General features: G+C 45.3%; 1 protein-coding gene across 1 annotated transcript in view; it reads left to right on the top strand.

The window, feature by feature from the left end:
* Nucleotides 1-18,180: 18,180 nt before the first annotated feature.
* Nucleotides 18,181-24,473, top strand: part of l3mbtl2 (L3MBTL histone methyl-lysine binding protein 2) — a 39,366-nt gene continuing 33,073 nt past the window's right edge. Inside the window, exons 1-8 of the mRNA XM_042328421.1 lie at nt 18,181-18,274; nt 18,656-19,149; nt 19,385-19,535; nt 19,677-19,810; nt 19,944-20,067; nt 21,891-21,973; nt 22,089-22,206; nt 22,393-22,527. Of these exons, the coding sequence (XP_042184355.1) occupies nt 18,775-19,149; nt 19,385-19,535; nt 19,677-19,810; nt 19,944-20,067; nt 21,891-21,973; nt 22,089-22,206; nt 22,393-22,527 (1,120 nt within the window). The 5' untranslated portion in view covers nt 18,181-18,274; nt 18,656-18,774. The remainder of the gene's footprint in view (nt 18,275-18,655; nt 19,150-19,384; nt 19,536-19,676; nt 19,811-19,943; nt 20,068-21,890; nt 21,974-22,088; nt 22,207-22,392; nt 22,528-24,473) is intronic.

The following is a 24,473-nucleotide window of genomic DNA, read 5'->3' on the forward strand; positions in this document are numbered from 1 at the left end:
TTTCCGCCTCATCTCCCAATAGACCCTCTCTGGCCCTGGGTGGAGAATCCGCTCATCATAACTCTTGATGAGGAGCCTGGTAAGAGGGTGTCTGGAGTCAAGGATAATTGGGTGGATAGCATCTGGGTCCAAAACCTCTGCTTGGCGCAGCCTCCCTCCGACTCTGATCACTCCAAGGATTGGATCATATTCTGGGGCAAGAGAAGGAAGACGGCTGTCCTTAGCCTCTTCCCTACCGGCTTTCAGAGCTTTTAACTCCTCAGGGAAGCTAACTGATTGTGCTTGCTGGAGGAGTAGTGTCTCTGCCGCGAGGGAGGTGGGTATAGAAGCATCTGAGATTCTGTTCTGCCTTCACAAGGTTATGAATCTCTCGGTTCTCTCGGCAAGCTCAGGATTCTTCACCAGGCGTCGCTCCGTTCCACGCAGTAGTGGGAGTACAGCCCGTGTCGTGGTTGCCAGAGGAGGATGGTTGGGCACCCGTAGCAGTGGGGTTGCATACCTGCTAACGCCATCCATTTTAGTGGTGGTGGTGCTCTTCTCCAGGAGGTCTAATGCATAGGAGTCATGTTTCGAGCGAGTGACCTCCTGTAGCTTCCGGTTGGAGAAGGTGTCCATCTCCCAGAGCATCTCAACATTCCGAAAGAGGTCAGTGGCTGCATCTGGATTGCTTCTGGTGAAGAGGACTTGCTGTGACTGTACAGATTGGGTGGAGAGAAGTAGATGGGATGGACCTTGCACAGCCCAACCCAAGGATGTATGGACAGCAATGGGCCCTCCTTCTGGTCCAGCTCGTATAGGCTCAGTCGGGGCTACGAGATGTGGGTGGTCTGACCCAATCAGGATAAGTGGTGCTACTCTGGCCAGGTTAGGAAGAGGCAATCCTCGTAAATGAGGATATTGTTTCTGTAGAACACTTACCGGGCAGGAGTGCTCTGCGAGATTCAAGCCATCTGCCGTGAAGGCATCGGTGATGTTATAGGCCACATCCCTGTTTCCTGAAGGTGAAATGCTAAAGGTTACAACAGAGCCTTTCAATTGGATAACATCATGTCGCACCGTTCTGAGATTAAGGGTCTCGGGGGTCCCCTCCAGGTTAAGCTGACGGGTGGCCGCCGTGAGAATGATTGTTCTTTCTGACCCATCATCTAGAACGGTTGAATGTATCAATGCGCCTCCCTTCACTTTGCAGAGTGACCTTGACCACCTTCAACATGACCCTTGGAGACCGGTTCTGCTGGTCGAGGTACAGCTCCTTTGCAGCTCCTACCATGAGCATACTCTGCTCCTTCTGTGCTTGGGGAATTAGATCATGCAACACGGTGAGATGGATTTCTTTACAGCGGTTGCAGGGTTTCCTCAATGTGCAGGTCTCCGCCTTATGGCTACGGCCACACTTGTAGCATCGCTCGCCTGAAGTGATCCAGGCCTTCAATTGAGTTTGAGTGAGCTTTTTTACCCTGGGGCATGAGCCAAGGAAGTGCCCCTTACTATTGCAATATTATTAATATTATAATATTAATCCTATTATTATTAATATTTGCAATACTATTGCCAATCACGGCAGAGACCTGCCTGTCTCCCGTGCTCCGTGTTGGCTGTTGACCCCGGAGCCTCCGGGGACTGTGTGCCATGCTGTACCAGAGGGGGAGATTGGGCAGTAAGGCTGGAATTTGATGTTCTTGCTCTTGAGAGGGGTCTTCTTCCCGGGTTCCTCCCCGGCCTCACTATTTAAGTACATGGTAGTGGGATTTGGCCTTTTCTGTCCCTCCTGGCGTTCAAACTCCTTCCTTCCCCCGGTGGCTATGGCTGAGATTGTGGCCTGGTGAGCGATGCGCTTCGCCTTTGCCTTCACCTCCAACCATGCGGCCAGGTCTCTGAGAGCATAGGTGCTTCTCGAGCCCTCTTTCAGGATGCCCTTATTCAAACAATGTTCAATGAAACTGTCTCTGAGGTACACTGGAAGTTTGCTAAGAAGCCTGTCCACGTGGGAGCCACATTTCAGCTCGTTCCCGTCTTCTCCTTCAACGGATTGGAGCATCGAGATCAGGGATTGGACAGCCAGGGAGAATTCTTGGAAGGCAGCATGGTCTCCCATTTTAATTGGAGACGTGTTCAGGATATTGTTTAGTTCATTCTGGACTAGCTGACGTGGCTCACCATATCTCGCCTTCAGGGCCTGGAGAGCTACAGTGTATGGTGTTGCGGAGTGCATAAAGGATTGGGCCAGCCTGTATGCACTGGGAAACCGCAAATGATCCATTAGTACTTGGTATTTGTAGCGTTCTGACAGATGACTGTGAATACCCAGTAGACTCTCCAATGCCATTTCCAAACGGACAAATTCACTCTCCTTTCTGTTTTCAAAGTATGGCAGTTTGGGTCTGGGAATTCCATAGGCTGAGGCTACTAGAAGTTTCATAATGTTGGCTCCCTCTTCTGGTTGCGTGAAGGATAAACCCGGGAATTCTGATGAACCCACTGTGGCCTCATTGGGTGCGGTCCCCTACTGTCCCAGACCCTCCATTTGTGGCAGCCGGAATTGGGCGAGAGCCCTCCGACCTGTTGTTTGAGGACTGGCCTGGCCCTGGACGAAAGGAACGATTTGCCTTGGTTGGTAATTGGCGAAAAGGCGAAGGAGTGATGCTTTGTCCAGATGGAGGAATGCTAACTTGTGTCACTGGCATAGAGGGCGTTGGCGGAGCTGCCTGTCTCCCGTGCTCCGTGTTGGCTGTTGACCCCGGAGCCTCCGGGGACTGTGTGCCATGCTGTACCAGAGGGGCAGATTGGGAAAGAAAGGCAGACAGGTCAGGTCCATGTGGAGGGGTGGTCAGGTCAACTCCCTGTTCGTTCCTCTCCAGGAAGGATGAGACCATCCGTGCCTCCTCCAATTCCCTTCTGGCTTGACGGTGCCGTCGCTGCTGTGCCAGGTCCTTGGCAATGAATTCCCTTTCCTGTAGAGCTCTACGGGCCTGCACATCCAATTGGTGACATTGTTCGTCAGCCTGTCGTTCCTCCTCAATCTGACGCTCAATTTCCTCCAAAGCTAATAGTTTCATCCTCTCTTGTAGGACAGTGGTCTGTGAATCGCTGAGGGCTAGTGAATGGCGGCTGCCATGGCCACTTCCAAAGGGGTATCCACTGGTCGAACTCCCACTCCGTCTAGAGTGCTTAGACGATTTCCCATTAGTTAAGGGGTGAGCGGAGCCTGCCTCTGGAAGCTGGTCGACCTGTGCGGTGGGAGTTACCTCCTCCATAGGTTCTTCATGTAGACCACTTTCTTGCTCCAAAGCAGTTTCCGGTCCTTGGCTCAAAGGAGATGGTTGATGGCTGAGACGTAGAGTTGATCCACCAACTCTTTGAGCTCTGGTGGGCTTGCCCTTTGATGTCAGAAACTCAACCACATAATCCTTAGGATAACCAGGTGCTTGCCTGGTTCTTCTGGTGCTGCTGGTGGTTGAGGATGAAGCCTTTGTTGCTTTAGGCTTAGCTCCTGGATATTTCCTTTGTTCCAAGACCTTTCCCTCAGCTGCTCTCTCCTCCTCTCTTCTTCCTTCCAGGGGAGACAATTCTTCCCTCTCCGCCTCCATTTCCTTTCCACCTGTCTTTGGTTCAGTCATCATCCGTCTCGAAGGACCATTGAAAGATTAGTGGAATCTGTGTGGGTAGCTGGACAGGTAGGATGACTGACAGTGAAGGTGAACAGGTGGTCACGTGTCAGGTGACAGAGGAATGGATGAGACTGAGGCAGGAATTCCTTTAACCATAAAGTGGTATATTTACTGAGTAGTCTGTGCTGCATCACAAAGGAAACAAATAACATGTATCCAATCAAATTTATAATCAAAGATCAAATCATATCATTCATTATTAACATAATTTAGGGAATTCAACAGTCCAGTTCATTAAGAAGTCAATAGTAATCATCCGCAAGTCATTTAGGCTCGTAACTATTTATCATAAATCATGAAAGAATACAAACAGTGAATGGTGATCAAAGTCAATCAGTTAGCAAACAATGACGTTTCTCATTTCACTCTTTCAATTGTCTTCATGTGTACATATAATTAATTGCAATACACATGAACCATATTGATTGCATAATTGGCCTATGAGGAGCCGTAGGGCCGTGATCATTGACAATTCACATTACACAATATGTTTGAAGCGTGCGCTCCAAGCGTTAATAACTGTTAACAGTAACTGAATGGCCCACTCTCCCGATCGCCACAGATAATTCAGATGAAAGGTAAGAGTCGGTCGACTTACGTGGATTCATGGACGCACAGAACTTCTGGATCAGATGGAGTTAAAGAAGAGAAAGCAGCGAGATCAGGCAATGGCAATTTCCTCCTTCTATGGAGTTGAGATCTGTCAGACATTTCCACCTGACCTAATTAAAGCGCCCCTGGCCCAGCTGAGTAAATGGCAATGAATTAAAGGATTATTCCACCAACTCCATGGGCCTTTTCTACAGTAGGTAACAACATATCTGCCATGCTGATCCTCAACACGGGGCCCCTCAGGGGTGCGTGCTCGTCCCCTCCTGTACTCCCTGTTCAGTCCCCTCCTGTACCCTCCAACCCCTATTTTATGCTACTGCTACTCTCTGTTCATCACACATGCATAGTCACTTTAACCATATCTACATGTACATACTACCTCAATCAGCCCGACTAACCGGTGTCTGTATGTAGCCCCGCTACTTTTATAGCCTCGCTACTGTATATAGCCTCACTACTGTTATTTTTCACTGTCTTTTTACTGTTGTTTTTGTTTCTTTACTTACCTATGGTTCACCTAATACATTTTCTGCACTATTGGTTAGAGCCTGTAAATAAGCATTTCACTGTAAGTTCTACACCTGTTGTATTCGGAGCACGTGACAAATAAACTTTGATTTGATTTTCACCCATGACTGCATGGCCAGGCATGACTCCAACACCATCATTAAGTTTGCCAAAGACCAGGGTTGCAAAGGGTCGGAAACTCTCTGGTAAATTTCCAGAATCTTAATGGGAATTTCCCAATGAAAGTTAAGCCGTGGAATTTGGTGAATTTTGCTTACATTCATCAAAAAGTTAGCTTATAACATTGAACCTTTTTTTGTGGGATACACATAAGGCAATTCTAGGTCTTGTGGCATATTTTGGTTAAACTATCCCCAATTCAATGGAATTGCAACCCTCTGCATGCACAGTGTACTCTTCCATCACATGTACAGGTGATTCTCAAGCTCTTGTACACTAATGAGATGCTATTGAGCCCACACTACTACACTGTCTGAGCCAAGAGCTACGTGCTTTCTGGTAAGTTTTGGTTACAGTACTGTGTGGGGTGAATATATTTTATATGACATACATGATTTATTAAATAACTAGTAAATAGTAGCCTACAGCAAAGTGTGTTTAAATCATTTCTAACTTGTTAACAATTTCTGCTCGTTTGTTTTTGCTACCATGTTTTTTTTGCTTGCTTGAGCCTGCTAACTGAGGAGTGTTAATTCACCTGTTTCCATACATGTTTCATTTTAAAACATGTATCTTACATGAGTTGTTTAATCGAACTGCTTAACTATTTATCTGTACATGGAATTGTATTATTATTATTTTTTACTCATTAGTTTCTAATCATTACAGGAAAATGCCACGGGCACTATCTGATGTGTGGAGACATTTCACTGCAGATAATGTAGAAGGAAAAGCTGTGTACATTTTCAAATACTATGCCAAATCATATGTGAAGAATGCAACGAAGATGCAGAATCTAGCCAAGTGCATAAAGTTCCTATTTGAGGTGAAAATTATGAATCAGACACCTTATCGATAGCAACAGCTCATGGTCCTCCTGGAATCAGAAGTTTTTTTGACTCAATGGAGGAACGTAGTCAGAGAAATGCTGATGAATGTCTTGCTTGAGCTGTGTATGCAACTGGTTCACCGCTGATACTCACAGGCAATGTCTATTTCAGAATGTTCTTCGCCCAGCATACACCCCTCCAACCAGACATGCTTTATCTACTCATTTGCTGGACGCAGAGTTCAACGAAGTTCAAGTGAAAGTCAAGCAAATCATAGAGAAAGCAGACTGTATTGCAATCATCTCTGATGGGTGGTCGAATGTTCGTGGAGAAGGAATAATTTACTACATCATCTCCACCCCTCAACCAGTATTCTACAAGAGCACCGACACACGGGACAGCAGACACACCGGTCTCTACATTGCAGATGAGCTGAAGACAGTCATCAATGACCTTGGACCACAGAAGGTATTTGCACTGGTGACAGACAATGCTGCGAACATGAAGGCTGCTTGGTCTAAAGTGGAGGAGTCCTACCCTCACATCACACCCATTGGCTGTGCCGCTCATGCATTGAATCTGCTCAAGGACATCATGGCACTGAAAACAACGGATACACTCTACAAGAGAGCCAAGGAAATGGTTAGATATGTGAAGGGTCATCAAGTTATAGCAGCAATCTACCTCACCAAGCAAAGTGAGAAGAATAAGAGCACCACATTGAAGCTGTCCAGCAACACACATTGGGTGTTGTCATCATGTTTGACAGTCTCCTGGAGGGAAAGGAGTCTCTCCAAGAAATGGCCATATCATAGTCTGCCGATATGGATAGTCCCATCAAGAGGATCCTCCTGGAAGATGTATTTTGGGAGAGAGTGGTAAGTAGCCTGAAACCTATAGCAGTAGTCATTGCACGGATTGAAGGAGACAATGCCATCCTGTCTGATGTTCAGACTGCTTGCAGATGTAAGAGAAGAAATCCATACTGCTCTGACCACTTCACTGTTGCTCCAAGCAGAGGAAACTGCCGATCTGAAATACATCAAAAAGCGTGAAGACTTCTGCCTGAAGCCCATACATGCCGCAGTGTACATGTTGGACCCCAAGTATGCTGGCAAGAGCATCTTGTCTGGTGCAGAGATCAACAAGGCCTATGGTGTCATCACTGCTTTGTCTCACCGCCTTGGCCTGGATGAGGGCAAGGTTCTTTGCAGTCTGGTGAAGTACACTTTCGGATGGCGATGCAATATGGCGGTCGTGTGGATATGAGGCTCTTTCCCCTGTTGCCTCCATCATCCTCCAAATCCCACCAACATCAGCCACCTCAGAGCACAACTGGTCCTTGTTTGGGAACACACACACCAAAGCATGCAACAGGCTGACCCAATACAAGGGTTGAAAAATTGGTGGCCATCCAGGGAAATTTGAGGCTTTTTGAGCCTGACAACGAGGCATCCTCAACCAGGTTGGAAAGTGACAGTGAAGATGAGGCCTCAGAGTCTGATGTTCAAGAGGTGGACATAAAGGAGGTCCAGAGAGAAGACATGGAAGCCTGAGAGGAAGACAACCAAAGCTTTATTTTCTAGACTATAATTTCACAGATGTATGTTGAAAATGTTTTTGGGAGATGCGATGAATCTTTGGGGATCATTCAATATTTCCTTTCTTGTGTTGTTCAGTGAAGTCATCCCATTTGAAGGGTCTACTCATTTAATTAAAGTTCAATTCGTAACTAAATTGTTTTTTTATTTCTATTGGAAGGATTGAATCATTTGCAATTATGTCTACTTATGATAAGATAAAATGTTTCTGTCTCTGTATGATATGGTAATCCAATGCAAAAAACATCTACATTTAAATAGTATTAATATTAATTTGCATATATTTCCGTTAATTCCAATATATTCCCGTTAATTCCCACAGAAAGTTTCCAACTTTGAATTTTCCCAAAAATGTGCAACCCTACCCTACAATACAACAGTGGTAGGCCTGATCACCGACAACAATGAGACAGCCTATAAGGGGGAGGTCAGAGACCTGGCCGTGTGGTGCCAGGATAGCAACCTCTCCCTCAACGTGATCAAGACAAAGGAGATGATTGTGGACTACAGGAAAAGGAGGACCGAGCATGCCCCCATTCTCATTGACGGGTTTGTAGTGGAGCAAGTTGAGAGCTTCAAGTTCCTTGGTGTCCACATCCCCAACAAACTATCATGGTCCAAACACACCAAGACAGTCGTGAAGAGGGCACCATCGAGAGCATCCTGACTGGTTGCATCACTGCCTGGTATGGCAACTGCTCGGCCTCCGACCGCAAAGCACTACAGAGGGTAGTGCGTACAGCCCAGTACATCACTGGGGCCAAGCTTCCTGTCATCCAGGACCTATATACCAGGTGGTGTCATAGGAAGGCCCTAAAAAAAATTGGGTCAAGGACTCCAGCCACCCTAGTCATAGACTGTTCTATCTGCGACCCCACGGTACCGGAGCGCCAAGTCTAAGTCCAAAAGGCTTCTTAACAGCTTCTACCCCCAAGCCATAATGCACCCGAACAGCTAATCAAATGGCTACCCAGACTACTTACATTGTCCCCCACTCCCTATTTTACACTGCTACTACTCTCTGTTTATTATCTATGCATCGTCACATTAACTCTACCTACATGTACAAATTACCTCAACTAACAAGTGCCCACCCACATTGACTCTGTACCAGTACCCCCTGTATATAGCCTCGCTACTGTTATTTTGCTGTTGCTCTTTAACTATGTTATTTTAATTAAACATTTTTACTTAAGTAAAAAATAGATAACACTTATCTTTCTGCATTGTTGTTTAAGGGCTTGTAAGTAAGCATTTCACTGTAAGGTAGATACACCTGTTGTATTCGGCGCATGTGACAAATACAATTTGATTCGATTATAAGTGCAACTTATAAAAAACAAAATCACCGTAAATATAAAAATAACACTGACACTTTCTAGGGTATTGGACGTGAGCCCTCATCTAATTCAGTTGGTTAGCCTCCACCATGTTGTGCCATACTACATGCCTGCCTGGTCCTGCTTTGACTCTGCCCAATGGTTTATGCAACTGTCTGGCTGGACTTTTCCCTTATCATGACTCAATTCCATCCATTACATTACAGTAGGAATGCCCCCTTGGGCTCTCTAGAGCTAGGCTGGACTAGATACATAGTTATGTTCCCTGGACACCGTTTCCAAACCTCGATACCCAACCCATCCACAGCCAGGATGGGCTCCCCTGCATTAGTGTTATGCTTGAACAAAAGCCTGCACACACACACAGTGGCACTCCAGTCAGATTTGCCCATCTTTATAGTCCATGGGTCAAACCCACAAATTTGGGCCTTCGGGCTCACTTGTGTTGAAAATGTCTCATAGCGATTTTCTTGAAGACTTTGTCCCTAAGGTTGGAAAATGTGTGGCAGCAGTGCAGTACTGGCAGCTTTCTCTGTGTACGCAGACCCGCAAGCAACAGAGGCCGGGCCCTGATGAGTTCAGATTTTTTGTGGCCCCCACCCCCATCGAATTTACCCATCCCTGCTCTAGTTCCTCAACAACACAGCTAGCTGAGCTCAAAAAAGCACCTTATAGTTTAAGACTCATCTTTGAATCATAAAAGTGCTTTGAAATTACGAAGGAACTTTGCACACTTTGAAGAGGTATGTGGCCACTTGGAGACACCAGTTAGTCCTTTGACTCAAACCCTTGTCATTTCTTTGTTTTGTGTTGCACCTACCGCACATTTTCCAGGAATATTCTTATCATGTTATCCAGAGTATTTTCAGATTTTGTTATCAACAAATGCGGCAAAAAGTACAGTAAATGTAAAATGCACAATAAATCAACAGCAACAGTGTAATGTTTGGATTCAGTCTTGTGTCAGGTGAACTTTTGGTCTAACAATTTTCCCATAATCTCCAAACTTTCAATTTCCTTTCAATTGCTACCATGGTTATGCATTTCATATTTCTTCTGTAAGAAACATTTAAATGTAGCCCTGTCACGTTCGGCATAAGGAGTAGACCAAGACGCAGTATGTTCCATCCTTTATTATGGAATAGAAAACTTCAAAAAACAAAACAACAAAACGAACAAACGAAACGTGACGCTATAATAATGCTCACAGGCAACTAAATATAGACATGATCCCACAAAGCACATTTGGAAAATGGCTACCTAAATATGATCCCCAATCAGAGACAACGATTAACATTGGGAACCATATAGGCCAACAGAAATATAATTCACCTAGATAACCCACCCTTAAATCACACCTTGACTTATCCAACATAGAGAATAAAAGCTCTCTATGGTCAGGGCGCGACAGTACCCCTCCAGCCCCCCAAATGTGCGGACTCCGGCCGCAAAACCTGACTCAATAGGGGAGGGTCCGGGTGGGCATCTACCGTCGGGGGCAGCTCCGGTGCGTGGCGAAGTACCCACTCCGCTCGTGGACACTTCATCAGAGAAACCGGACCTTGGCTCGTTGCCGGCAAGAACCGGACCGTGAATCATCGCCGGATGCTCCGGACCGTGGATCATCACCGGGGGCTCCGGACTGGGAACCGTCGCCGGAAGCTCTGGACTGGGAACTGTCGCCGGAAGCTCTGGACTGTGGAGGCGCACTGGAGGCCTGCACAACCCGTTCTGGCTGGATGCTCATTTTCTCATGGCAAGTGCGAGGAGCTGGCACAGAACGCACCGGGCTGTGGATGTGCACTGGAGACACATTGCGTATCTCCATAAAACATGGTGCCTGAATAGTCCCACGCTCCTCACGGCGACTGTCTTGCTCCAGACACCAAAACATCCACTCTACCTCATCACTCCCCTCAACTATCTCCCAATACTCCTCGCTCAGTCTATCCCAATATTCCTCTTCGCTCTCAGATTCGCCGCTCGGCTTCGCCGACCAACCCGTGTGCCACCCCCCAAAAGTTTTGGGGCTGCCTCTCGGGCTTCCGTCGTGGTCGTGAACTTCGGAGTCTCCGTTGATCCTCCTGCGTCTGCTTCCATGGAAGGCTTTCGTCTCCTGCCATTATCTCCTCCCAAGTCCAGGATGTCTTCTCCTCCTGGCCACGCTGCTTGGTCCATTTGTGGTGGGATCTTCTGTCACGTTCGTCATAAGGAGTAGACCAAGATGCAGCATGGTATGTTTCCATCCTTTATTATGGAATACAAAACTTCAAAGAACAAAACAACCAAACAAACCGTGAAGCTATAATAATGCTCATAGACAAGATCCCACAAAGCACAATGGGAAAATAGCTACCTAAAAATGATCCCCAATCAGACAACGATAAACAGCTGCCTCTGATTGGGAACCATACTAGGTACAACATAGAAATATAATTCACCTAGATAACTCACCCTTAAATCACACCCCGACCTAACCAACATAGAGAATAAAAGCTCTCTATGGTCAGGGCTTGACAGCCCTATCAATATAGGCCAATTCCCACGGGTGTAAAGGGTTAATCCCACAGAAGCCTTTTTCCAATATGGCCACCAAACAACTCAATGGGGTCCTATTTGATAAATTTCACATGACCATATCTGTATAAATTAGAATTGGCAGTGGAGGCTGCTGAAGGGAGAGCAGCTCATAATAATGTATGGAATGGAGCAAATGGAATGGCATCAAACCATGTGTTTGATGTATTTGATACCATTACAGCTAATCCGCTCCAGCCATTTCCATGAGCCCATCCTCCCCAATTAAAGTGCCACCAACCTCCTGTTAATTGTAGCATGTCCAAAAATATATTCATATGTCCATAGTGAATTTATCAAACAAATTTATCAAACAAACACAAGTAAAAATAACATGGCTATATACAGGAAGTACCAGGTAATAACATGGCTATATACAGTGAGTACCAAGTAATAACATGGCTATATACAGGGATTACCAGGTAATAACATGGCTATATACAGGGAGTACCAGGTAATAACATGGCTATATACAGGGAGTACCGGGTAATAACATGGCTATATACAGGGAGTACCAGGTAATAACATGGCTAAATACAGGGAGTACCGGGTAATAACATGGCTATATACAGGGAGTACCGGGTAATAACATGGATATATACAGGGAGTACCTGGTAATAACATGGCTATATACAGGGAGTATCAGGTAATAACATGGCTATATACAGGGAGTACCGGGTAATAACATGGCTATATACAGGGAGTATCAGGTAATAACATGGCTATATACAGTGAGTACCGGGTAATAACATGGCTATATACAGGGAGTACCGGGTAATAACATGGCTATATACAGGGAGTACCAGGTAATAACATGGCTATATACAGTGAGAACCAGTACCGAGTCTATGTGCATGTGAACGAGGTAATTGAGGTAGATATGTACATATAGGTAGGGATAAAGTGAACAGGCAACAGTAGCAGCAGTGTACAATATGTGGTGTGTGTGAAAGTGTGTGTGTGAGTGTGTGGCGTCAGTATGCATGTGTACGTATTCTATGTGTGTGTGGCCATATGTAGCGTGTGTGTGTTGGGGTGTCGGTGTAAGTACTGTATATGTGAGTGTGTGTGTAGAGTCCAGTGCGTGTGTGGAGTCCAGTGTGTGTGTGTGGAGTCCAGTGTGTGAGTGGAGTCCAGTGTGTGTAGAGTCCAGTGTGTGTGTAGAGTCCAGTGTGTGTGTAGAGTCCAGTGTGTGAGTAGAGTCCAGTGTGTGAGTAGAGTCCAGTGTGTGAGTAGAGTCCAGTGTGTGTGTGTGGAGTCAGGTGTGGGTGTGTGTGTGGAGTCCAGTGTGTGAGTGGAGTCCAGTGTGTGAGTGGAGTCCAGTGTGTGAGTAGAGTCCAGTGTGTGAGTAGAGTCCAGTGTGTGAGTAGAGTCCAGTGTGTGAGTAGAGTCCAGTGTGTGAGTAGAGTCCAGTGTGTGAGTAGAGTCCAGTGTGTGAGTAGAGTCCAGTGTGTGAGTAGAGTCCAGTGTGTGAGTAGAGTCCAGTGTGTGAGTAGAGTCCAGTGTGTGAGTAGAGTCCAGTGTGTGAGTAGAGTCCAGTGTGTGAGTAGAGTCCAGTGTGTGAGTAGAGTCCAGTGTGTGAGTAGAGTCCAGTGTGTGTGTGTGGAGTCCAGTGTGTGAGTAGAGTCCAGTGTGTGAGTAGAGTCCAGTGTGTGAGTAGAGTCCAGTGTGTGAGTAGAGTCCAGTGTGTGAGTAGAGTCCAGTGTGTGAGTAGAGTCCAGTGTGTGAGTAGAGTCCAGTGTGTGAGTAGAGTCCTGTGTGTGAGTAGAGTCCAGTGCGTGTGTAGTCCAGTCCGTGTGTAGAGTCCAGTGCGTGTGTAGAGTCGTGTGTAGAGTCCAGTGCGTGTGTAGAGTCCAGTGTGTGTGTAGAGTCCAGTGTGTGAGTAGAGTCCAGTGTGTGAGTAGAGTCCAGTGTGTGTGTGTGGAGTCCAGTGTGGGTGTGTGTGTGGAGTCCAGTGTGTGTGTGTGTGTGTGTGTGTGGAGTCCATTGTGTGAGTGGAGTCCAGTGTGTGTAGAGTCCAGTGCGTGTGTGGAGTCCAGTGTGTGTGTGTGGAGTCCAGTGTGTGTGTAGAGTCCAGTGTGTGTGTAGAGTCCAGTGTGTGAGTAGAGTCCAGTGTGTGTGTGTGGAGTCCAGTGTGGGTGTGTGTGTGGAGTCCAGTGTGTGTGTGTGTGTGTGTGTGTGTGTGGAGTCCAGTGTGTGAGTGGAGTCCAGTGTGTGAGTAGAGTCCAGTGTGTGAGTAGAGTCCAGTGTGTGAGTAGAGTCCAGTGTGTGTGTAGAGTCCAGTGTGTGTGTGGAGTCCAGTGTGTGAGTAGAGTCCAGTGTGTGAGTAGAGTCCAGTGTGGGTGTGTGTGTGGAGTCCAGTGTGTGTGTGTGTGTGTGTGTGTGTGTGTGTGGAGTCCAGTGTGTGAGTGGAGTCCAGTGTGTGAGTAGAGTCCAGTGTGTGAGTAGAGTCCAGTGTGTGAGTAGAGTCCAGTGTGTGAGTAGAGTCCAGTGTGTGTGTAGAGTCCAGTGTGTGTGTGGAGTCCAGTGTGTGAGTAGAGTCCAGTGTGTGAGTAGAGTCCAGTGTGGGTGTGTGTGTGGAGTCCAGTGTGTGTGTGTGTGTGTGTGTGTGTGTGTGTGTGTGTGTGTGTGTGGAGTCCAGTGTGTGAGTGGAGTCCAGTGTGTGAGTAGAGTCCAGTGTGTGAGTAGAGTCCAGTGTGTGAGTAGAGTCCAGTGTGTGAGTAGAGTCCAGTGTGTGAGTAGAGTCCAGTGTGTGAGTAGAGTCCAGTGTGTGAGTAGAGTCCTGTGTGTGAGTAGAGTCCAGTGTGTGAGTAGAGTCCAGTGTGTGAGTAGAGTCCAGTGTGTGAGTAGAGTCCAGTGCGTGTTTTGAGTCCAGTGCGTGGGTAGAGTCCAGTGCGTGGGTAGAGTCCAGTGTGTGAGTACAGTCCAGTGTGTGAGTAGAGTCCAGTGCATGTGTAGAGTCCAGTGCGTGAGTAGAGTCCAGTGCGTGTGTAGAGTCGTGTGTAGAATCCAGTGCGTGTGTAGAATCCAGTGCGTGTGTAGAGTCCAGTGCGTGTGTAGAGTCGTGTGTAGAGCCCAGTGCGTGTGTAGAGTCCAGTGCATGTGTAGAGTCCAGTGCGTGTGTAGAGTCCAGTGTGTGTGTGTGTAGTCCAGTGTGTGTGTGTGGAGTTCAGTGTGTGTGTGTGGAGTCCAGTATGTGTGTGTAGAGTCCAGTGTGTGAGTAGAGTCTAGTGTGTGGGTAGAGTCTAGTGTGGGAGTAGAGTCCAGTGTGTGTGTAGAGTCTAGTGTGTGGGTAGAGTCTAGTGTGTGAGTAGAGTCCAGTGTGTGTGTGCAGTCCAGTGTGTGTGTGTGTGGAGTCCAGTGTGTGAGTAGAGTCCAGTGTGTGAGTAGAGTCCAGTGTGTGAGTAGAGTCCTGTGTGTGGATAGAGTCTAGTGTGTGGATAGAGTCCAGTGCGTGTGTAGAGTCCAGTGCGTGTTTGGAGTCCAGTGTGTGTTCGTGGAGTCCAGTGTGTGTAGAGTCCAGTGTGTGTGTAGAGTCCAGTGTGTGAGTAGAGTCCAGTGTGTGTGTGTGGAGTCCAGTGTGTGTGTGTGTGTGTGTGTGTGTGGAGTCCAGTGTGTGAGTGGAGTCCAGTGTGTGAGTAGAGTCCAGTGTGTGAGTAGAGTCCAGTGTGTGAGTAGAGTCCAGTGTGTGAGTAGATTCCAGTGTGTGAGTAGAGTCCAGTGTGTGAGTAGAGTCCTGTGTGTGAGTAGAGTCCAGTGCGTGTGTAGTCCAGTCCGTGTGTAGAGTCCAGTGCGTGTGTAGAGTCGTGTGTAGAGTCCAGTGTGTGTGTAGAGTCCAGTGCGTGTTTAGAGTCCAGTGCGTGTGTAGAGTCCAGTGCGTGAGTACAGTCCAGTGTGTGAGTAGAGTCCAGTGCATGTGTAGAGTCCAGTGTGTGAGTAGAGTCCAGTGCGTGTGTAGAGTCGTGTGTAGAGTCCAGTGCGTGTGTAGAGTCCAGTGCGTGTGTAGAGTCGTGTGTAGAGTCCAGTGCGTGTGTAGAGTCCAGTGCGTGTGTAGAGTCGTGTGTAGAGTCCAGTGCGTGTGTAGAGTCCAGTGCGTGTGTAGAGTCCAGTGTGTGTGTGTGTGTGTGTGTGTGTGTGTGGAGTCAAATCAAATCAAATCAAATTTTATTTGTCACATACACATGGTTAGCAGATGTTAATGCGAGTGTAGCGAAATGCTTGTGCTTCTAGTTCCGACAATGCAGTAATAACGAGCAAGTAATCTAACTAACAATTCCAAAAAAAACTACTGTCATACACAGTGTAAGGGGATAAAGAATATGTACATAAGGATATATGAATGAGTGATGGTACAGAGCAGCATAGGCAAGATACAGTAGATGATATCGAGTACAGTATATACATATGAGATAAGTATGTAAACCAAGTGGCATAGTTAAAGTGGCTAGTGATACATGTATTACATAAGGATGCAGTCGATGATATAGAGTACAGTATCAACGTATGCATATGAGATGAACAATGTAGGGTAAGTAACATTATATAAGGTAGCATTGTTTAAAGTGGCTAGTGATATATTTACATCATTTCCCATCAATTCCCATGATTAAAGTGGCTGGAGTAGAGTCAGTGTCATTGACAGTGTGTTGGCAGTAGCCACTCAATGTTAGTGGTGGCTGTTTAACAGTCTGATGGCCTTGAGATAGAAGCTGTTTTTCAGTCTCTCGGTCCCAGCTTTGATGCACCTGTACTGACCTCGCCTTCTGGATGGCAGCGGGGTGAACAGGCAGTGGCTCGGGTGGTTGATGTCCTTGCTGATCTTTATGGCCTTCCTGTAGCATCAGGTGGTGTAGGTGTCCTGGAGGGCAGGTAGTTTGCCCCGGTGATGCGTTGTGCAGACCTCACTACCCTCTGGAGAGCCTTACGGTTGAGGGCGGTGCAGTTGCCATACCAGGCGGTGATACAGCCCGCCAGGATGCTCTCGATTGTGCATCTGTAGAAGTTTGTGAGTGCTTTTGGTGACAAGCCGAATTTCTTCAGCCTCCTGAGGTTGAAGAGGCGCTGCTGCGCCTTCCTCACGATGCTGTCTGTGTGAGTGGACCAATTCAGTTTGTCTGTGATGTGTATGCCGAGGAACTTAAAACTTGCTACCCTCTCCACTACTGTTCCATCGATGTGGATGGGGGTGTTCCCTCTGCTGTTTCCTGAAGTCCACAATCATCTCCTTAGTTTTGTTGACGTTGAGTGTGAGGTTATTTTCCTGACACCACACTCCGAGGGCCCTCACCTCCTCCCTGTAGGCCGTCTCGTCGTTGTTGGTAATCAAGCCTACCACTGTTGTGTCGTCCGCAAACTTGATGATTGAGTTGGAGGCGTGCATGGCCACGCAGTCGTGGGTGAACAGGGAGTACAGGAGAGGGCTCAGAACGCACCCTTGTGGGGCCCCAGTGTTGAGGATCAGCGGGGAGGAGATGTTGTTGCCTACCCTCACCACCTGGGGGCGGCCCGTCAGGAAGTCCAGTACCCAGTTGCACAGGGCGGGGTCGAGACCCAGGGTCTCGAGTCCAGTGTATGTGTTTGCAGAGTCCAGTGTGTGTGTGAGTAGAGTCCAGTGCGTGTGTAGAGTCCAGTGCGTGTGTAGAGTCCAGCTTGTGAGTAGAGTCCTGTTTCAGTGTAGAGTCCAGTGCAGGTCTTCCAGGTCGCCATTTGATTAGCTATTTAGCAGTGTTGTGGCTTGGGGGTAGAAGCTGTTCAGGGTCCTTTTAGTTCCAGACTAGGTGCATTGGTACCGCTTGCCATGCGATAGCAGAGAAAATAGTCTATTTTTTTATTTTACATTTATTTAACTAGGCAAGTTAGTTAAGAACAAATTCTTATTTTCAACGACAGCCTAGGAACAGTGGGTTAACTGCCTTGTTCAGGGGCAGAATAACATATTTTTACCTTGTCAGCTCAGGGATTCGATCTTGCAATCTTTCGGCTACTAGTCCAACGCTCTAACCACTAGGCTACCTGCCGCCAATGGCTAGGGTGGCAGGAGTCTTTGACAATTATTTTGTTCTTCCTCTAACACCGCCTGGTATAGAGGTCCTGGATGGCAGGGAGCTCGGCCCCAGTGATGTACTGGGATGTACTGGGCTGTAATTAGTTGCCCCTTTGCCTCTTTGAATAAACCTATTTTCCTCCCCCTGATTTGCTTTGGAGTTTGTGTTATTGAAGAATAACATAAATTGCTAACAGAGGGGGCTAAGCAGACACCCCCGTGGGGCCCCCTGATGGTCAGCATGGCGATGTGTTGTTGCCTACCTTGGATTATTGACTTCTGTGGGGTTAATGTGTGAATACTGTGATGGCCCTGTATCTACAAATCTTTTTAAAACCCTGTTTTAGCAGTGTGTGTGCAATTTGGTGCCTCTATCACCAAAGTTACAATCCAAAAACATAGCTGCCTCACTACATGGAATTTTATGGCTCAGCTTCCAACATTATAACATTTATGGCACAATATGGGCCAATAATTGAAGGTAGTGCTTTCAAAGTGGGTTATATTATATATAATTTGTAAGGTAATTTCATGACCTTTCAGAACCACTTGTCAAACAAAGTTTCAAATGTATCAGGGGTTCATTTTTAAAGAAACTTACACATGTAATTCTTATATGTATCCTAGAGGTCAAAGGTCAAAGTTATGTTGACCTGAGCATTCCGAAAATGTGTCAGATGGATAACTGTGAATCTAAGCGTTCCAATGATATATGATTAGAGGGTATATGTGAGCAATAAATTGTTGATTGATATATAAGTTGATCGATTACATTGGTTAATTGATTGATTGGTTGATCATGCCAAAATATTTCTGATTATACAATACCACCAATCCAGATAGCAGTGGCATGCCTGAAGCAGCTGAAAACTACAACTCCCAGAATACCTTTCACAGGAATAAACACGAAGAAGCGGTAGGTGACTAACATGTGTTACTGAGGCTGATTTTGCAAAGTTGTTTTAAAGCGAAGGGATTCAAGTGTACATTGCTAGAATACTAATAAACGAAAGTTAAGATTGCTTTTACAGTGTTGGTGAGTGGTAGAATAGATTCGGAGAAACGCATAGCGAGGTTACTGCACTAATACTCTGTTAGCTTGCTAGCTAGCAAGGTAGCAAACTAATGTGTTAATTGTTGAATGCCACTGGATGTGCAATCAGCACTGTTATGTTCGATATTAGAGAAGACATAAGATTTTGTTTAAAGTATAGAATACACTTCTGATGCAAGGAGCACAGGTCCCATTTTAACCAATAATGTGATGTCAAATTCAATCTTGCCCCTTTGGTTACAGAGTGCAGCCCCAGGAGCAGTGGTATGACATCACACTAGACAACAAGAAGGAAGACCTGACTCTAGACTTTGACTGCCTGACGTCATTCTCAAAACAGTCCAATCACGTGCCAGAAGACGATGCCCGACCGCTGTGTGGCGTATGGGTGTGGCAAGTCGTGGGAAGATGGTGTTACTCTGTACAATTTCCCTAACAATGACACAGAGGAGTTTCAGAAATGGGAGAAGCAGGTCCAGCGGACTCGGAGCAACTGGACCGCCTCGCCGAACTCCCAGCTTTGCTGTGAACACTTTGGTAAGGAGTGTTTTGAAAACAAGCCCTACCCCGTCCTCAAGGCTCTCGCTGCCAAAGGACAGCTGAAGCTGAAGTATGGGGCTGTCCCCACAGTGTTCATACGGCCCCCCTGCACCTCCTGTGAGGGCTTCGGCTGCAACGTGTGCACCCCCAAAGCCCAGAGACGTGGCGTCCCTGTAGAACCACAGGAATATGACACGGTGAGTCTGTGACCGTTAGTGTTGTGTGTCAGTGTCCACCTGACATTGAGAAAAAACAGCGCAATACTATACTTTTGTAAACAAGTGTTAGCTTGCTAGATTTATAACATAAGGTTGGTAATCTGTGATGTTAAAGACAGTTTATTTAATAGCTGAAGCACAGTTCCATGTTTCAGAATAGTTCAAATCATACATGACCCTCTCTCTTACCCAACCTTGTTCCGCTCTCTGAAAGGAGGATGTTGAAGGGGGACCTCTGCAGTCGGATGACACTGATGCAGAGGATGATGATGAAGATGACGAAGATGAAGATGAAGATGATGAAGATGAGATGGATGATTCTTTTGGAGATTACTACTCTGCTCTCACTATAGATGACGGACCGGGTGAGGGAAGACTGCGTTAGCCTGTTGATATAAAGTTAATTAGTTAGCCTGCTGATAAAATTCCAGGCAAGGATACTCATCATGGATCACCAAAACCACCGATCTGTTCTGTAACATATTCTAATCCTCTTCCCTACACAGTGGTGTGTGAGATGTGTGGCTTCAGCGGGACCAGAGACACCTTCTATTCCAAGACCAAGCGTTTCTGCAGCGTCTCCTGCTCCAGAGCCTACTCCTCCAACTGCAAGAAGTCCTCTATCCTGGCACGACTTCAGGTGAGCGAGAATATCTTTCTGTGTGTTACAGGTGGTGAGGCTAGATGTTTATAGACTTTATACTGTATAGCCTTTTATAAAGCCTTTTATATAGCATCACCCTTGGCTTCACTCAATGTTTTATTTTCTCCAGGGAAAGCCTCCCACCAAGAAGGCCAAGGTGCTGATTAAGACTCCCTGGTCCACCCAAATGGGAAACATGATTGCATCTCTGGGAAGCAGTCAGGACAACAGCTCCAGCTCTACTGGACAGGATGGTGAGACCACTTGGAGGGCTTTTACATTGCTGGGGTAGTAGAAAAGCCTAACTTTTAATTTGGCTCTATACTTCAGCGTTTTGGATTTGAGAGAAAATGTTTCATATGAGGCGACATTGTCATATCTGTTTTGCGGTTTAGAAATGAAAGCACTTTGTATCTAGTCTCCCCATTTGAAGGTGTCATAAGTATTTTGACAATTTCACTTATAAGTGTAATAAAGTAGTGAAAAGTTTAAGATTTGGTTCCATATTCCTAGCACACAATGACTCCATCAAGCTTGTGACTCTACAAACTTGTTGGATTGTTTAACCTTTATTTAACCTGGCAAGTCAGTTGAGAACAAATTCTTATTTACAATGACTGCCTAACCCGTGCGACGCTGGGCCAATTGAATGCTGCTCTATGGAATTCCCAATCACGGCCAGTTGTGATACAGCCTGGAATCGAACCAGGGTCTGTAGTGATGCCTCTAGCACTGAGATGCAGTGCCTTAGACCGCTGTGCAACTCGGGAGCCCATTTGCAGTTTGCTTTGGATTATGTTGTGCCCAATTTTAAATTAATGGTACATAATGTATAATTACGGATAATCATGACTGAATCGTGAAAAATGATGAGTGAGAAAGTCCCCATTAGCTGTTGAAAAAGCAGCAGCTATTCTTCTTGGGGTCCACACAACATAGAACATGACAAAATACACAACACTAATGGACAGGAACAGCAACACACATTTAAACTAAGAACACTATGACTAAAGATCAATATGACTGTTTTTTTAAAGAAGGAGAAAATAAATACAAATAAATAATACTGAGAATTGTGTGTGTGTACATGTTATTCCTCAAGGTGTTTTTTATTTATATATAAATAATGATTTAAACATTTTAAATAATGGAATATCTACATAGGCGTACAGAGGCCCATTATCAGCAACCATCACCCCTGTGTTCCAATGGCACGTTGTGTTAGCTAATCCAAGCTTATCATTTTAAAAGGTTAATTGATCATTAGAAAACCCCTTTACAATTATGTTAGCACAGCTGAAAACTGTTCTGATTTAAAGAAGCAATAAAACTGGCCTTCTTGAGACTAGTTGAGTATCTGGAGAATCAGAATTTGTGAATTCCATTAGACTCAAAATGGCCAGAAACGAAGAACTTTCTTCTGAATCACATCAGTCTATTCTTGTGCTGAGAAATGAAGGCTATTCCATGCGAGAAATTGCCAAGAACCTGAAGATCTCGTACAATGCTGTGTACTACTCCCTTCAAAGAACAGCGCAAACTGTGTCTAACCAGAATAGAAAGAGGAGTGGTAGGCCCCTGTCCACAACTGAGCAAGAGGACAAGTACATTAGTGTCTAGTTTGAGAAACCGACGCCTCACAAGTCCTCAACTGGCAGCTTCATTAAATAGTACCCGCAAAACACTAGTCTCAACGTCAACAGTGAAGAGGCGACTCCAGGATGCTGGCCTTCTAGGCAGAGTTGCAAAGAAAAAGCCATATCTCAGACTGGCCAATTAAAAAGAAAAGATTTAGATGGGCAAAAGAACACAGACACTGGACAGAGGAACTCTGCCTAAAAGGCCAGCATCCCGGAGTCACCTCTTCACTGTTGATGTTGAGACAAGTGTTTTATGGGTACTATTTAATGAAGCTGCCAGAATTAAGTGTACATTGAAAATATTAGTTAAAACATCACACCATTGCAGCCAGGAAGAGAAATCCTCTCTATCATTATATGTAAGTTAGAAGAGGGGAAAAATTTAGTTCCTTTCTGAGACAGACCTGTTGGTTCTCCCTTTTCCCCTTGTCATATAGTTGCAGCAACAGGAAACTTTGACTGGGGTGCTTACCTGGAGAAGGCAGGCTCTCTTGCTGCTTCAGTGGCCTGCTTCAGACATGCAAGTCTTCCTTTTCACTTTTACAATACTATCCTATTCTATTTTAAAGTTGCGTAGCAATACATTGCTTTATTTATTCTACTGGTGAACTAACGTTGCTGCTGTTCCCCTGCAGGCGCCACTCTGTGCCCAGTGGGATGACATCACAGTGAGGTTAAAGGTAGAGGTCCTGAACACTAGTGCCATCCTGCCCAGTAAAGTGTATTGGATCGCCAGCATCATCCAACTTGCAGGTCAGCCAAATACTCTGAAACTGATTGATGGGACATCTAAAAATGGCACCCTATTCCTTATATAGTGCACTACACAGGGAACAAGGTTCCATTTAGGAGGCATCCTGAGACATCAAACATGATTATTATTATTTTTTTTGTCATGGACTGAATGTTAGTTTACCTCTTCCTCTCTCTGTTTTCCAGGCTATAAAGCTCGGTTGAGGTACGAGGGCTTTGAGGAGGACAGCAGCCAGGACTTCTGGTGCAGCCTGGGTTCTGGAGACATGTACCCCATCGGATGGTGTGCCATGACCGGCAAGCTGCTGGTGCCACCACAGGGTGAGTGACCTCCACAGGTATAGAGTACTATAGGTCTAAATGTTTTAGTTAACATTTCTGTAAAAAAAAAAAAATAAATTGTGAGTAATGAGACATCCATTTTATTAAGCAGTATCTGAAGAAGTGCAACAATTTGATTACACTTACAAAAAAAAAATGTGGGTTCATTAAATGTTTTGCTAGTGGATCAATACAGTGCATTCAGACCCCTTGACTTCTTCCACATTTTGTTACGTTACAGCCTTATTCTAAAATTGATGAGGACACATTTTTATTTAATCAATCTATACACAATACCCCATAATGACAGGTTTTTAGACATTCTTGCTCATTTATAACAAAAAGTAAAACTGAAATACCTTATTTACATATGTATTCAGGCCCTGGTCACTGATGGTCCTCAGTCATGTTCACTTTATCTTGGATTCCACAACGACATTGGAATCTAAAACTATCACTCTTCCAATTTTACTCTTGTTTAATTGTTGCACTAGCTGAGGAGTTTAGACCCCTGGTTAGTTTGCTTAATTGTACATATCCAAAATGCTAGTTGTCCATTTGTATACTGTTATTTCATTGTTTCCCCCTAAGGACATTTGTAACAATTTACAAAGACTGGGGCGGACCATTTTCATAGCCTACTTTAGAATGTTTCTCATTACTCAGTCATGTGGCGACACCTAGTGGACTACATTCATATTATGGCCATTGAAATGCCACCGATCACAGTTAACATTTTTCAATATCTGAAGGTATACTCTTATTTAAAGTGTGGCCAAAACCCAAATTGTACACTTACCTACTGACATATTTAATTTTTTAATTTCAAGGGTATATGTAACTTCTTTCCTAGGTCGGTTTGAACTCACTGTACATGTTTAGGGTAATCAACGGATGCCGAGTAAGAGAATTTCTGCTGCTAAGTTTAAAATTAGTATATATATTTTTTCTTTGAATGGTGTTGTACTTTCACTTATATTTTATTTTAGTGTATGTTGAGTGGGTGAGGAGGTGGGTTATGTTGGTATTATCCAAAGATTCTTGTGCTCTGTTTCTCTAAGTTTTTGTTTAATTCAATGTTTTTTTTTCATGTAGCTTCTCTCTCCATCTCTCTTCCTCATTTTTCTTCATTTGACTTCTCCTCTTATAAGGATTCATGTCTAGTTCAACAATAAGTCAGCATGATATTTTGGGGCTTCCAGTCAGACTGGTGACATGGAACATTTGCATGTTGTGGAGGGCAAATTAAGAGCTCCAGAGTATTTTCACATCTGAACAGCCTGAATACTTATAGGTGCTTTTCTTGAAGAAATGCAATATGTGTTCACGACCACACTAGATTGCGTAAAGCCTGGGTTGGACTGGTTTTTCATTCTAATTTTAACGGCGAAGCCAGGGAAATCGCAATAGTGATTCACAAACGAGCACAGTTTTCACCCTCTCAGATAATTTCAGATCCCGGAGGACATTATACAATAGTTAGTGGACACTCTTCCAGACCCCTGAAGTACTTGCAAATGTTTACACCCCTAACTAGGATGACACTAGATTTAAGACATCTCTTTTCACCTCTCTCCCTAATCTTGACACCCACCGTCTCATCTTTGGCGGGGACTTTAACTGTGTTATTGAACCATGACTCGACCGGTCTAATCCCAGAACACTTACTCCTTCCGGGATGGCAAAAGCTCTTTCTACATTCACGACCCAAATGGGTTGTTTTTATCCATGGAACTTCCTCCACCCTGTCACAAAAGACTTCTACTTTTCTCCTGTTTATCAAGCCTACTCACTCATAGACCACATTTTTTTAGAACCCTTCTCCACTCAGTTAAAACTACAGAATATTCTGCTACAGTAATTTCGGACCATTCCCCCCACATTCTGGACATTCTGGCATTCACTCCGAACGCAAAAAAAAACATTTGACTTGGAGATTTAACATG

Source organism: Oncorhynchus tshawytscha, linkage group LG01, assembly GCF_018296145.1.
Source record: "Oncorhynchus tshawytscha isolate Ot180627B linkage group LG01, Otsh_v2.0, whole genome shotgun sequence".
Lineage (NCBI taxonomy): Eukaryota > Metazoa > Chordata > Actinopteri > Salmoniformes > Salmonidae > Oncorhynchus > Oncorhynchus tshawytscha.